This window comes from Marmota flaviventris, chromosome 6 (genome assembly GCF_047511675.1).
Source record: "Marmota flaviventris isolate mMarFla1 chromosome 6, mMarFla1.hap1, whole genome shotgun sequence".
Classification (NCBI taxonomy): domain Eukaryota; kingdom Metazoa; phylum Chordata; class Mammalia; order Rodentia; family Sciuridae; genus Marmota; species Marmota flaviventris.
Window position 1 is genome coordinate 53826253 of NC_092503.1, and position 14819 is coordinate 53841071.

At 35.8% G+C, this 14819-nt stretch overlaps 1 protein-coding gene across 1 annotated transcript in view; it reads left to right on the forward strand.

The window, feature by feature from the left end:
• Positions 1-14819, forward strand: part of Ak9 (adenylate kinase 9) — a 123003-nt gene that overhangs the window by 48588 nt on the left and 59596 nt on the right. Inside the window, exons 13-16 of the mRNA XM_027928089.2 lie at positions 4258-4329; positions 4418-4525; positions 6736-6819; positions 7998-8137. Coding sequence (XP_027783890.2) covers positions 4258-4329; positions 4418-4525; positions 6736-6819; positions 7998-8137 — 404 coding nt within the window. The remainder of the gene's footprint in view (positions 1-4257; positions 4330-4417; positions 4526-6735; positions 6820-7997; positions 8138-14819) is intronic.

The following is a 14819-nucleotide window of genomic DNA, read 5'->3' on the forward strand; positions in this document are numbered from 1 at the left end:
TTTTATCTCTGATTTTAATTATTTCTTACTGATTTTGGGGTTTTTTTCTTCTTTTTCTAGGACCTTGAGGTGTAATATTAGGTTATTTATTTAGTATCTTTCTATTCTTTTAAGTATATGAGCTCAGTGCTATGAACTTTCTTTTCTTTTTTTTTTAGTTTTCGGTGGACACAACATCTTTGTATGTGGTGCTGAGGATCGAACCCGGCCGCACGCATGCCAGGCGAGCACGCTACCGCTTGAGCCACATCCCCAGCCCCATATGAACTTTCTTCTTAGAATTGCCTTCATACTGTCCCAAAGATTTTGATATGTTGTATCACTGTTTTCATTTACCTTTAAGGAATTTTTTATTCTCCACTGATTTCTTCTGATATCTATTCATTGTTTAGGAGTGTATTATTTAATCTCCAGGTGTTAGAGTGATTTCTATTTTTTATCTTATCATTGATTTTTAATTTCATTCCATTATAATCTGATAGAATGTAACATATTATCTGTATTTTTTTATATTTGGTAAGATTTGCTTTGTGACCCTAAATATGATCTATTCTAGAAAATGTTCCATGTGCTGCTGAGAAGAAAGTGAATTCGGTTATTGATGGATGAAATATTCTAAAGATGTCTGCTTGTCCAAGTTATTAATTGTATTTTTCAGTTCTATAGAATCTTTGGTTAGTTTTTGTTTGGAAGATGGATATAGTAATGAGAGAGATGTGTTAAAGTCACCCAGTATTATTGTATTATGGTCTATTTGATTCTTAATATTGAGAAAGGTGTGTTTGATGTACATAGATGCTCCATTATTTGGGACATAAATATTTACGATTGTTATATCTTGTTGATATATGATTCCCTTAAGCAGTATTAATCTCTTCTGATTAATTTTGCCTTGAATTTTACTTTATCTGATACAAGAATGGTAACCCCTGCTTGTTTACAAGATCCATTTGAGTGGTATATTTTCCCCATCCTTTTGCTTTCTGTCTGTGGATGTCTTTGCCTGTGAGATGAGTCTCTTGCAGACAGCACATTCACATTTCAATCTTAAGGTTTGGAAAATTTTCTGATATTACTTCATTGAAAAGATTGTGCATTCCTTTAGTTTGTGTTTCAGAGTCTTCATCTATCCCAATAAATCTTAAATTTGGCCTTTTAATGTTATCCAGTAACATTAAATATTCTGTTCATGGTCTCTTAATATCTTTACTCTAGGGTTGACTTTATTTTTAGAATTATATACTTTGTCTTTGAGACCTGAATGTCTGTCCTCAAAGTGGTCTAATCTATTGGTGATGCTTTCCATTGAATATTTAATTTGATTTATTGATTCCTTCATTTTGAGTATTTCTGCTTAATTCTTTTCCATACTCTCTCTTTATTGAAGTGATCTTTAATTTCCTTATCTTCTCCTTTATTTCACTTCTTACTTAGTGTTTTAGCTCATAGAACAGTTTAACTATGAATTTCTAAATTACTTCTCTAACATTTCCTCAACTGTGGTGTCATTGAAGTCTATTGTCAAACATTATGGGCTGGTTTGTTCCCTTGCTTTTTTATATTGTCTACTGATCTATCAGTATAGTTCTGACTTCTTTTAAGTGAAGGACAACTATGTGAGCTTCTTTTTCTTAAGAGTCCTGGGTTGGGTTAATATCTAGATAATGATATTTTAATTCAATGTATGCCTCTGCTGATCCCAATATCAGCTCCATTTTAAGAGATATCACTAAAGAGGCACAGTGGACTAGATAAAGGAGAAATAAGGGAATGGAGGAGGATAGGAATAGGAAAGACAGTGGAATGAATCTGACATAACTCCTCTTTGTACATATATGAATACACCACAGTGAATCTCCTACAAGACAGATCCTAATTCAAGTAAGATATACTCCATGTTTGTATATGTATGTTAAAATATACTCTACTGTCATGTATAACTAAAAATAACAAATTAAAAAAGAGAGAGAGATACCACTGAGCCCTATTTACAGTAATCACTTCTGAGCCAAGCCTCATACTATTCAACCTTGTAAGAAAAAAAACTTATTCAATTGTTCTCTGTGGTTCCTCAAATTTGGGTATAAACCTATAATAAATTCTGGAACAGGTAAAAAAATGGTAGTTAAATTTAGTAAGTTAATATAAACTTAAGTGAGTGCTAAAAGGAGGTAGGAAAAAAGTTTGGGCAAATGGGAGAGGGTGAAAGAAGGAGAGAGAGAGAGGAAGAAGGGGGGCTATAAAAGGGTAATTTACACCAATGTAGATTAGTGTAATAGATTAATGTGTGTTATTTGAGGTAGTAGTAGATATTGAAAGAGGATGAGTAAGTGGTTAGAGAAGCAGGTATAGACAGACTGCAGTTAGGAAAACAAAGATAGGAAGATTGATTCCAATTAATGCTTTAAACCATTTGATGAAATACATTCAAATGGGTTTGAGGTACAACTGACAGCTATTGGGTTAGTAATTATTTAAATGAAGGAATTACTTACGTGATCAAGGTTAACATGAGAGTTGTTTATAGTCTCAGAGGGTGCAGTATTGTGAGCTGACTGATTCTAATGTTGCAGAAGTTTAGGATAGTCTCTAAAGTACCTGTGTTTGCTGGTCATCAGTATACCTCTTCCCTTCTGCTAGATTCTTTTAGCAGTAGTGAAGATCCTGCTTGCTGTCTGTGTGTGCAGGAACACTGGTTGTGGGTTTTCCACAGGTGTTCTGTGGTGCAGGAATATTCCCCCTGATGCCTCTGGTCTCGGAGATGTTGTAGTAGAGGGTCTCTAGTGGTTCATTCACCTGGATTCTAGTTTCTGCCACCCCAGGTTGTGAAGGATGGGCATTGATTCCCTCTGCTTAGTAAATCTGACACAAGGGACCACAAGTAACCAAACAATGCCCTGTCACTTGCCAGTTGCAATCATGGTTCAGGCTGTGCACCTATTTAGGCTGATATCCTTCCCTTTGAGCTGCATAGCCTCTGGTAATTTCCTCTGGGTCTGCATGTTACTGGGTATTCAGGCAGCTTTCCCTCTGGTGTGGGGCTGTGATCCTAGAAACTATCCCAAGTCTTCCCACAGTGCCTCCCGTCAAGTGCCAGTGGTGGGAAGTGGGGCTGGTGAATCAACTTTCCCTTGTTTGGGGCCAAAGCTGCTTCATCGCAGCCTCTGTCTGAGTAGAGGGAACCTGCTCAGAGCTTTTTGCCCTTGTCTGGGTTGCAGCAACTGAGTGGGGCTTGCTGCACCTCCCCAGTCCAGGTCCCTTCCAGCCCACTCCAATCCCCTTGTTCAGGGGAGGGGGAAGAGAGCGGGCTTTAGAGATCTACAGCTAGTAATCATTCTTCTAGAAGTTCTTTCTGGCCAGATTCTTAAGAGGGCCCACTGCAGGGGTCTTCCCTCTGGTTACATTTGCAGCTATCTGGGCAGTGGAATCCCAGTGCAATTTACGAGGGTGACTGGTCTGCTATGGGCTCCACAAGACAGCTGTAGACTCCTGCTCAGTTTTCTTTTCACAGTTTGGTTTTAAGCATTTTGTGCTGTTTTAAGGAGCTTTCTGAGTTTTAAATTTTGCTGTCTTTGCAACAGTTTTTAAGTGGATTAGCTTAAGAAACTGTCCTCTTCCTCCACCACCACCATCTTTCTCTCTCTGATGCCCCTCCCCACCGGCTCCGCAGGAGCAGTTAAGGCACTCTGAGTTTTGTTTTCTCCTCTGGTAACCTGTCTTCTAGTCTCTTCAGATCTCAGAGTATGTAGTATTGAGTCTTAGAGCATCTGTTTTGTCACCCACCTCTCAAGTCGGCCTCCTTTCCGTGTTGTGATATCAGGACTCACTGCATACCTCGCTTCTGCCATCTTCCTGAATCTTGAGGAAATTTCATTCTTAAAATTTCAAACATTGAAAATTTTTTGCTGTTCAGTTTTGCCCCAATCTATTTTTTTAAGAAAAATTTGTCAATGGAGAGAATATTGAGGTTTTTTGAACATAAAAAATATATAATTCAGAGGATAGAAGCAAAGGTGGAGCAGACTTCCTGTGTGCTAGCCATGCTCACAGCAATGCTTAGAGTTGATTGATCCTCATTTTACCTACTAGAATTTGAGACAAAGCGATGGAGTGACTTACCAAAGCCCACAGCTCTTATGTGACGGTCAGAACTCAACCCCAAGTCTGCCTGACTTGAAAGCAGAGGCTGTCAGTCAGTATACTAGCCTTCCTACCTATAGCTACCTTTTTCTAACACAGGCCAATTAACTCTTTCAGCTGAGAAAAAATTAAGAGAATTCGAAAAAGAATTGGAAAAAAAGGAGGATGGAGATGCAGTTAATGAAGAAGGTAAAGAAATCTGTTGCCACTGTTACTGACTACATCTTTCCCAATGGAAGTAGATTAGCTGATAAAATATCTTATTCTTTTACTGCAGCATACCGTCAAGAATCTCAAACAAGCACTTCTTTAGAGGACACTGAAGAAGTCAAAAGAAAGTCAGACAATACCCTTGGTAATTTATTTTCTTATATTGATAAAGATGGTAATAAAGTAAACTGCTAATTCCATGTTTATTGATCTTACTTCCATGTATCTTATTTTTTTAGTTGTTGGTGGACCTTTATTTTATTTATTTGTATGTGGTGCTGAGAATCAAACCCAGAGCCTCATGTATGCTAGGCAAGCGCTCTACCACTGAGCTCAATCCCAGCCCTTCCATTTATCTTCGAGCATACTTAATATCAAAGCTTAAAAATCACCACAAAAATTGAAAACTTCAAAAGGAAAAAAAGTTAGCATCTCTGTTACAGTTAAACTGAACAGCTATCGGATGAAAAATAGATTGACTAGAATGAATAGGAAAACATAGAAAATGGGAAGATAATATAAGTAGAGACCAAAGAAAAATGTTTAATATTTCCAACCATTATATAATCATTATTGTATAATTATAAATTTTTCTTAAAAGCTCTATACTTCCTTTAATGCATTGGAATCAGAGCAGCAGAAACACATAATTTGGGCTGTAAAATTTTACCTTTATCTATTGTGCTATTTGCCCTTATACAATTTTTCTGTTCATATTTTAACAGAGAGCATATAGCATTATGTTACATAACATTATATGATTATAATATAACTATAATTTTATAATTTATAATATTATAATTATAACTATATGTAATTATATTGTAACTATATATTACAAACTGCTTTTGCCTTTTTTGACTTAAGGTGTATAATTTAATTATATTATTTCATTGGAAAATACTTTAACCTTCACTTAAAATTACTGCACAATATGAATAGGTAGTAGTTTTAATCAGTTCTTTATGTTGGAAATTTAAGTTACTTTTCTTTTTTTGTGCTACTATAAATTATGTTTCAACAAATTTTTTAATATAAAGATTTATCTGCATGTTAATATAAGTGGAATCACTAACTAAATGAATTTAGAGCTATACACAGAGTCAAAGTCTTTTTTACATAAAAGTTGTTACAAGTTATGTTCTCAGTAATATACAAAATATGTATCATTGGCTCCTCTTACTGATTCCTACTAAAGATTTTCTCTGAAATGTTATTTTAATTTTTACTTCTGAAGTTTACTATTTTGATATTTGTTTACCATTTGTTTCTTTTCTGAGGTGACCATTTTTGTTTTTTGATCTTTTTTTCTAAATTATTGAATCAATCATATGGTCTCTGTATAAACTTTCTATATTAGTCTCTTATTTTTTATATTTTTTCCAATTTTTTAAGTTTATCTTCTAAATCACATTGCTGTTTTTGAAGTACATAGAGGTATTTTTCATAGTTTTTGCAATCAATTCATTGTTTTTCCATTGTTGATTTCTTTCTTTACTTTTAGACATAAACTGTCTTCCTCTCAACCAGAGATAATGGGTGTGTGGGGGTGGGTGCTTGTGTGTGTGTGTGTTCTTATATTCTGGTGGTTTTTTGTGGTTTTGTACTGGTCCAACTTTTTTGTAGTTGGTCTTTAAGTGCATCTATAATTTGTTTTGTTTTAGAATGTAGAGCTGTTTTTGCTTGTTGGTTTAGTTCCTCCTACTATTCAGAGAGATGTATTTTCCTGCTGTTTATTTCAATCCTATTAGGAATTAAACTGGGCAGTGTCAGAAGCTTGTGTATGGCACCCCAACTCTCTGACACATACACACAGCCTTCACAGAAGGCAGCCCCATACATTCAAATGTTGGCTCTCAAGTGGCAGCTGGGAGCCCCATCTCTGCTGCTATGAAGCCCCAGCACTAGTCAACAAAGAGAGCCTTCCCCTGGACAGCCTGTTCCCTCTCTTAGGGAGGTATTCTAGGCTAGAAGAAGGGATCAGGGCCTGACCAGTGAGGCATGGACACTAGTCCTGCCAGTGTACATTAATACAAAGGCTCCCCCATTTTTTTTTTTTTTTTTTTGCCTCATATCTCTGAATTAAGCACAGCCTCTTGGAGTTAAGAGATCGTTAGTCATCTCAGAAAGGGCACTTTTTTTTTTTTCCAATTTTGATACAGTGGCATTATATGAAACTAAAATGACTACTAGTTTTGCTGCAGGTTAGATTATTATCTTTATTTGCCCTCCTGACATATATGTTTACTCATTTGAATTAAAAATTAAAATTCAGGACTGCAAATCTTGGGTTCCTGGACCCATATCACAAGCCCTCCTTGGGAATCCACCTATGTTTTTTCATTTAATACTGTTCTTTTGTTGTTAACAATGTTTTATTCACAGATGAGAAAGAAATCAATGGAACATCTTCAGAGCAAAGGCATTCTCAAGATCCTATTCAAAATCAAAATTTGAATTTAGACTCAGGTAAGTAATATGTGGGTAATTTGGTTCTCTTAGATTGTGGTCCTTAAAAATACAAATACCTCCTTCAGAATTTGGGAGAAATGTGTGATTTTTGGAAAAAAAACCAATATTACCCAACTTACTCCATGTATTATGAACAGTTGCACATACAGAAACATGATAAAATAGCATATGATAGGTGCTCTTGGTGAAAAGAGTATTGGGAAGATACTCTTCTGACATGTAGCTGTCATACTAGTTCACAGGATGGCTGCTGAAGCAGGTTAAAAGCAAAGGACAAAATCTGGCACTTTACAAACCATCTGAATTAACCCTCTTAAAAAGTTGATAGGAAATTTGCAAAAAAAAAAAAAAAAATATATATATATATATATATATATATATATATGTGTGTGTGTGTGTGTGTGTGTGTATAGTGCTTTCAACTTTTTGACCATCCAAGCTATAAGGAAAGTTGGGAGATGTAGTTTCTCATCTAGGCACACTGTTGGCCTTCACAGAATCAGGGTTACATTACTAAAGAATAGAAGAATGGATATTGAGTGAACAACTAACAGCTTTACATTTAGCATCTTTGCCTAGATGTTTTTGACTCACTATGCTCCCCTCTCCCATGACTGTAGGAAGATGATGGGTTCTTCTACTCTTCTACTCTTGCCCTCCCTGAGGACACTTCAATGCAAGGAGAACAACAGGCAGCTGCTCTTTGAAGGCCCTTTTGGGGGTTTTCTGGGCTAATATCAACTGGGCTCTGGACAGAGTCCCAGTGGCTAGATCCCTGGGACAGCAGCTAAAGAACATGACTGGAAAGGCAGAGGTAGGGGAGTCAGGTGGAGCTGTCATAGTCCTGTCTCACTGCAGGAATAGATGAACATTTAAATGGGTGCAGCCTAAGTGTAGAGAGGCACTTCCACAACAAACAAGACCAAGAATCAAGTATAACACTTGAAAAGCAAGCCTGCACCCCTCTTTTCCCAATTCCCTACAACTTGCTTGCTTTCTGTCCCCTTACCTATTCACTTAATATCTCTTCTCCTTATACTTCTCCCTTCTTCCAGCATGTGCAATTATATAAAAATAGTAAATTCTTGGATCAAGTATTAACAACCATGTTTCATTGTCCACTAAAAGTACTAATGACTTTAATTTATTAACTTATTTTACTTCATTCACAATAGAAGATTCAATTGAAGAGGTAACTGCAGATCATCCAGCAGTTATTTCCATGCTTGAAGAGAGTCTAAAAGCAACATCGGATATGAACTTTGAAAATCCCTATGAAAAGCATGCTGAAATCTTGGAGGAAATCCTCAAAGAAGTAATAATTCAATCTGTTAATTTTTATCATTGACTTAACTATAACTAGGAAAATGTCCCTCTAGTGTGTTTTAGTCTTGACAGTATTTAAAGGTGTAGACTCATGAACATTTTGTAATCAACATTGTTATGTGTAAAGTAGTACTGATGCTCTTTGGTAAGTTTTCAATTATTAAAAAAAAGTTTGACCTAATTTTATAGCTTTAAAATTAATTCATTAACTTCGATTGTCCTTGATTCAGTTCAGTGGGCTAAAAGATGGTGCATATGAAACCAGTGCCAAGATTAGATATTTCATCTATGAGTTAACTAGTCATAGATTTAGACAAAGTTTGCTCCAGGGCTAACTAATTTTATCCAGTCACCCTGAACATGTGTTCGTGGAGAAGATTGGTTGACATGCATGTAATTCTTCAGTCCAACTGACAGAGGTGGGAAGAAAGCCTCAAATTCTGTGTCATATTAATGGTAAATCAGAAAACTTATCTTTCATTTATAAAGGACAGGATATTTGTAAGGGTCTGATTTTGGACTGAGATCTTACGTAAGCATTTGGAGCAATAGTCAAAGACACAATAAAGCAGTTTTAGGGCTCTTAATGTACTTCTGAATTCCTCTGGAATTAAACTTAAATTATTAGGTGGTATCATGAGTGAGCTCTGTCATTAACATAGGCCAAAAATATCTGTGTCTTTCCACACTGTCCAGTTATGGGGTGCTCCTCCTATTATGAGCCTTGAGTAAGGGGCTTTCTTTATTTGGTGGTCTGGTGTGCTTGGTAAGCTCATGGCCAGTTTTTTCTGATATGAATTTGATATGCCCATGCATCATGTACTTCTGATTAATTCCATAAGTTCACAGTTCACCATTTTTGTTAGCAAGATGAATTTATTTATCAGTTTGTGCCTTATGGTTGTGCTAGATAGATGGTGGTTGTTTACTTGTACAAACAAGATGAAGCGTCATTCCACCTCAGCACTGATACTTAAGATGAAGTAATTCATGGCAAACTACTGCTTTATAATAGAGTAACTTTATAATGGAGGAACTCAGGGTGAAAACTACTGTTCTATTCTTCATGGAGTAACTTAAAGCAGGGCACAGTCTGCTCTCTACAGTGGGAATAAAAAAAAATTACTACATGAGCATATAGAATCACTTTGCATTGGGGGTTTCCTCCAGCTCCCAGCTATACCAGCCTTCCTGACTCTTAGGTTCCTTGGCTCCTCAACTCCCTCTGAGCTTCCCATACAGATCTTTTAACATCTTCTGCCTCTTCAAATTGTTCTTTCATCAGTTTTTTTTTTTCCTTCAGAAACATTATGAGCACTGCACCTAGTATTATGTTAGATACCAGGGATCTGAAAATGAATTCCACACAGCCGTTGCCTTTAAAAAGCTTTCAGCCAGGTAGGAAGACTGAGCTGATACGTAAACTAGTAACTGTGCTAAGTGGCAAATAGATATATACAAGGTGTAGGGATTCCATGAGGGTGGGAGCCACCATCTTTGCCTGAGTGGTGAGACAAAACACCCCAGAAGAGGAGACATATAAGTGAGGGACAAGTTTGGAACTCTGGAAGTCTTTGCCCTTGACTGAAAATGTGCTTCATTCTCTTCTAAGTTTATCCTGGAGGGTACAGATCTACAGGGAGCACTACTAAAACATTTTTAATACAGAATTATATGTAGTGTGTTTGGGTAATGAACTGCAGTTCTGGTAATGGCGGGTGTAAATCATATGGGATTTTAATATAAAAGTTTACATCAGATTGTCTTTTCTGAAAAGACTAGGGACAATGTGCTGGAATTTTTTTTTCACAAGAAGCTGGAGATAAAAATTAATTAATTAATTTTTAAAAAGAAGAGATATGCTCTTTCACAAAGGCCTACTCCTTTGGGAAGCCATTTGTCCATATTGTATTGTTATTATTTTATTGGATTGTTTGTCTCTTTTTAACTTATATTTCTTTATGCATTCTGGATATGAGAACTTTGTTGGACATTTTATAATTATCTTTACAAATGTCCTCTATCTTGAATAATAGGAGTTCATTTCAATGCAGCCCAATTTATTAACTTTTTATTTCACAGTTAGCACCTGTATGGCCTGATGCAGAAATCTTTGCCCACCCAAGGTCAGGAAGATAGCTTCCTAAATTTTCTTCTGAAAACTTTGCTTTGTCTTTCATATTTAGACTAATGTCCATTTTTAACTAGTTTTTATGTATCATAAAATCCAAATGACCAACAAGTACATGGAAAGGTTTTCATTTGTATCAGAAAAATACAAATGAAAATCAAAATATGAGGGTCAAGGTTCATATTTCCCAATACAGATATTCAGTTGCTCTAGTACTGTTTATTGAAAAGATCATGCTTTCCCCACTATTATAAACCAAGTAACTTTCCAACTGTGGTCTGTTCTGGACTCTGTTTTCTATTCCATTGGTCTATTTGCCTATCTCTGCCAGTGCCTTATATCTTAACTACAATAGTCTTGAAATCTGGCGGTGTGGATCCTTCAACAACCTGCTTCACTTATCATCCCATCCCTCTCTGTGTCAGACATTATGTTTTGCTTTGCTTCCCTCTCCACATGGTTCTCTCTTGCTAACATCTCTATATCTCTATTCTGACCCATTTCTGCCTTATATTTAAACTTGGTGCAGTTAATATATCCTTCTATGCCCCCTCTTCCTCTGGGTCATGTCCTACTTTTTCTGATTCCTTCAGTCTCCGTCTGTTCCATGTCCATCTGCCATCCATCTATTCACAAGTGAGAGAATATAAACATAAAATAGCAAAGAAAAGGGAATCTAGAAATAACTTATTAATGCAGAAAAATAAACTTTTTATTATTAAAATCACAAGAGGATAAAAAGATGAATAATATATTACAATATTATTCTAATTTTGGAAACATTATTTTCTCTTACTCATCCCTCCCCTGAAGATGTCTAGAGAAAGTACCCTTTATTTTTAACTGATCAGATCTTAAGAACCCAATTCCACAACTCTCAGGTAATAATAGCTGGGTGGACACAGTTCACCTGGGGATGGTCCCTGCCAGTTCCCTTCCCCCAGGAGCAGAGTTTCCAGATTTGGAGTCTCACATCTCTCTTCTTAGCCAAACATGCTAAAATTCTTTAGGATATGAAATCCTAAGGAAGGTTTCCATCTTCTCTCACAATTATCCAACTGGGGATTTCCCTTGCATACATTCCTGAACTAAAGCTCTTACTACTGATACATCCAAAACTTGCTTCCCCACCCCACCTCAGGCACCCAAATCCCCCATCCCCCAAACCTTTCCTGGGCTCGATTTTGAACTTTCCTGGACTTGAATAGCTTGAGCTACTTCAGTGATAGCAGGACCTCCCCTGTCAACCACCTCTTTCCTTGAAATCAGTGAACAAGCCAATAATCTTTCCTTTCCCTTCTTTTGCTCCACTGGTTTTTGGTAAGTGATAATTTTCCACCTGCAGTAGAATCATTTGGAACAAAGTAAGGTCAGAAAGACAACTCCTGCAGTCAGCCCTGCCACACAAACTTCTCCCAAAAAGGAGTTCAGAGAGGTTGGCTTCCTTCTCAGAGTGACAATGGAAAAAATACAGCAAGAATAACACAAATGATTATCACAATAAATCATTTTATCACATTAAGAACAGCAGAATGTCTTTTTAACCTGATAAAGAAGGTCTAGTTTAGGATCACATTAAATTCAGTGATCTATGGAAATTTATAACAATCTTATAATAATTTGTAATAAATAAGAGAAATAACTATTGGAACAGAGGAGAAATATAATCATTTTTGCAGTTGATTGTTTTTATTCAAAAAATATCCAAGAAAATCTAAAAGCAATTAGAGCTAATAAGCATGTTCAGAAATAACGTAGCCAAATGAATTTTTAAAACTCCACACAAGACAGGAAAATAAATGTAAAATAGCTAATAATAAACTTTAAATAAAGATGAGAGAGCCACATGAATGAAAGTATTACACTTTAAATGGGAACATAAGCAGATGTCAACACCTAGAGACATAACAACTTCTTGTATGTAAAGACAAAATCTTATTTAAAAAAAAATCTTTCTCAATTTATACATTTGATGCATTTTTGTAAAGAACTAAAAATATTTTAATGCCTTCAAAATCCTAATACATACCATTTGATGCATTTGTAATAAAAAAACTCAAAAAAAATTTTTTTTAAACAAACTCTAATGTTCCTGTGGAAGAACCAATAGCTGAGATTAGATAAGAGCAGTTTGGCAAAGAAGTATAAGAGACCCTTGCTCTACTAGCTACTAAAATATGTCCTAATACTATTTGCTCATCATACAAGAATCAACAGAACCACAGAGAAGCTTCAGGAACAGACCTCAGTATAGATAAAACATTAGCATGTGCTGAAGGAATTGATAAATTCAGTCAATTCAGTGTTGGTAAAGTTAGCTTTGGTTGGGGGGACTTAGATTCTCAACTTATATGAAAATAAAAATAATAACCCCATAGCTAAATGTTAAAATGGCATTTTTTTTAAACTAGAAGAAAATATAGTACCATTGAAATGATCTTAGAAAGGTCAAATATTGTGTTAGATTTTTATCACTGTAACAAATACCTTGAATAACTTATAAAGAGAAATGTTTTGTTTTGGACTCACAGTTTGGGAGGCTTCAGTCCAAGATCAGTTAGCCCAGGTTGCTTTGGGTACTGTGGTTAGGAAAGAAATCATGAAGAGAAGGGTGAGTGTGTAGCAGAGCAAATATGCTCACCTTATGACCAGGAAGCAAAAGGAAGAAAGAAGACAGAACCTGGGTCCCACAGTCCCCTTGGAGGACATGCTCCCAGTGACTTCCAACTAGGCCCCACCTCTTATAGTTTCCACCACCTCTTAATAGCACCAAGCGGGGGACCAAACCTTTAGCATATGGGCCTTTGGAGTACATTCCAGATCCAACATCTACCAAGAACTCTAGGCAACTGCGATAGAAGAAGTCTTTAGAGAAAATCTCAATAGAGAGGCTACTTAATAATGAGTGTCTCAGGCTAGGGACATAGCCCAGTGATAGAGCACTTATCTAGCATGCAAGAGACCCTGGATTTGATCCTCAGCAATGCAAAAAGGGGAGATTATTATGAGATCCACAAAATGATCTATCAAGGTATATATAATCTTTCTATAAGGAAATCATGGCCAGGCACGGTGGCGCAAGCACTCACCCTGTAATCCAAGCAGCTCTGGGAGGCTGAGGCAGGAGGATCAAAGCCAGCCTCAACAACTTAGCAAGGCCCTAAGCAACTCAGAGAGACCCTGCCTCTAAATAAAATATTAAAAAGAGCTGGGATATGGCTCAGTGATTAAGTACCCCTGGGTTCTAAAAAGAAAACGATATCATGAAAATCAAAATTTTAAGGCAAAAGTGAAACTGGGGAAGATAAAATAAATATAAAATTAATTTCTTATAAATCAATGGGAAAATCTATTACCGCAATATAAAAGCAAGCCAGGACTATAAGCATTTTAAAAGAAGAAATGCAAATGGTTAAACATTTATAATGGTTGTTTCAATAAAAATATGAAAATAAAACCATAAGATATCGTTTCTCACCTATTAAATTGACAGTGTTTTTTAAAAACAATACTTGTGAAGTGGTTATGCTATAGTTATCTTCAAACTCTGTTTGAAAGAGTAAAAATTGATATAGATGTTTTTGGCAGTACATATGAAAAGTCTTTACACTATGCAATCTTTTTGATCTTAAAATCATGTTTCCTAGGAAGCTAACCTGAAGCAATACATAATATTTAAAGGTTTCATATAAATATGTTCATCACAATGTTATAAAAATATGAAAGATTTAATATATAAAGATATTCATCACAGTATTACAATAAAAGTACAAGTGATGAATATTTAATAGTAAGGAAATGTTTAAACAAAGTAAGATTTATTCATGTACTAAAATACTATGAAGCCATTTTTTTTTTCAAAAAAAAGTTGAAAGAACAGAAAAATTATGTTCTATCTCAATGTGTTTTAATTTTGTATCTTCTAAACTTGGACAGTAAAATCTTATTAGTCATTTTTGTTTCTTCTTTGTTGCTTTTTCTTTTGATTCCTAATCCTTTCATGTTAACCATTTCAAAGTGTTTGAAATTCTTTTTCTTTCAAAACACTGCTTACTCAGATAAAATTTCAAAAAAAAAATAATAATTATTTTGGATGCTCATGGCCCCTTGACATTTCTTCCCCTTTGATTTCTAATATTCCATGATACCTGATGGCACACAAGCTGGTTTAGAGTTCTCAGAGTTGTGCATTCACAGTTACACGTTACTAATTTTCATATTTGTGTTGAAGCTATTGCTACTGGAACAGGGAGGTAAGAAGTTAGCAGAACTCCCTAATAAGCACCTACAATATTTGTTCTGACCCATTTCCTTCCTACTGCTTTCAGAAACCATCTCCATAAATGTCCCCTCTCACATTGAAGGGTGTAAAGCAGAGGGTGCTGGTCTAGGACCTTGCTACTCAAAGAGTAGTGCATGTACCATCATCTCCAGGAGCATGTTAGAAATGCAGACTCAGGCCCACCCAGGCCTTCTGATAAGGATTTGTATTCTATGATATTGAACAATATATAGCAAAAATGTATTATTGTTTATTTAA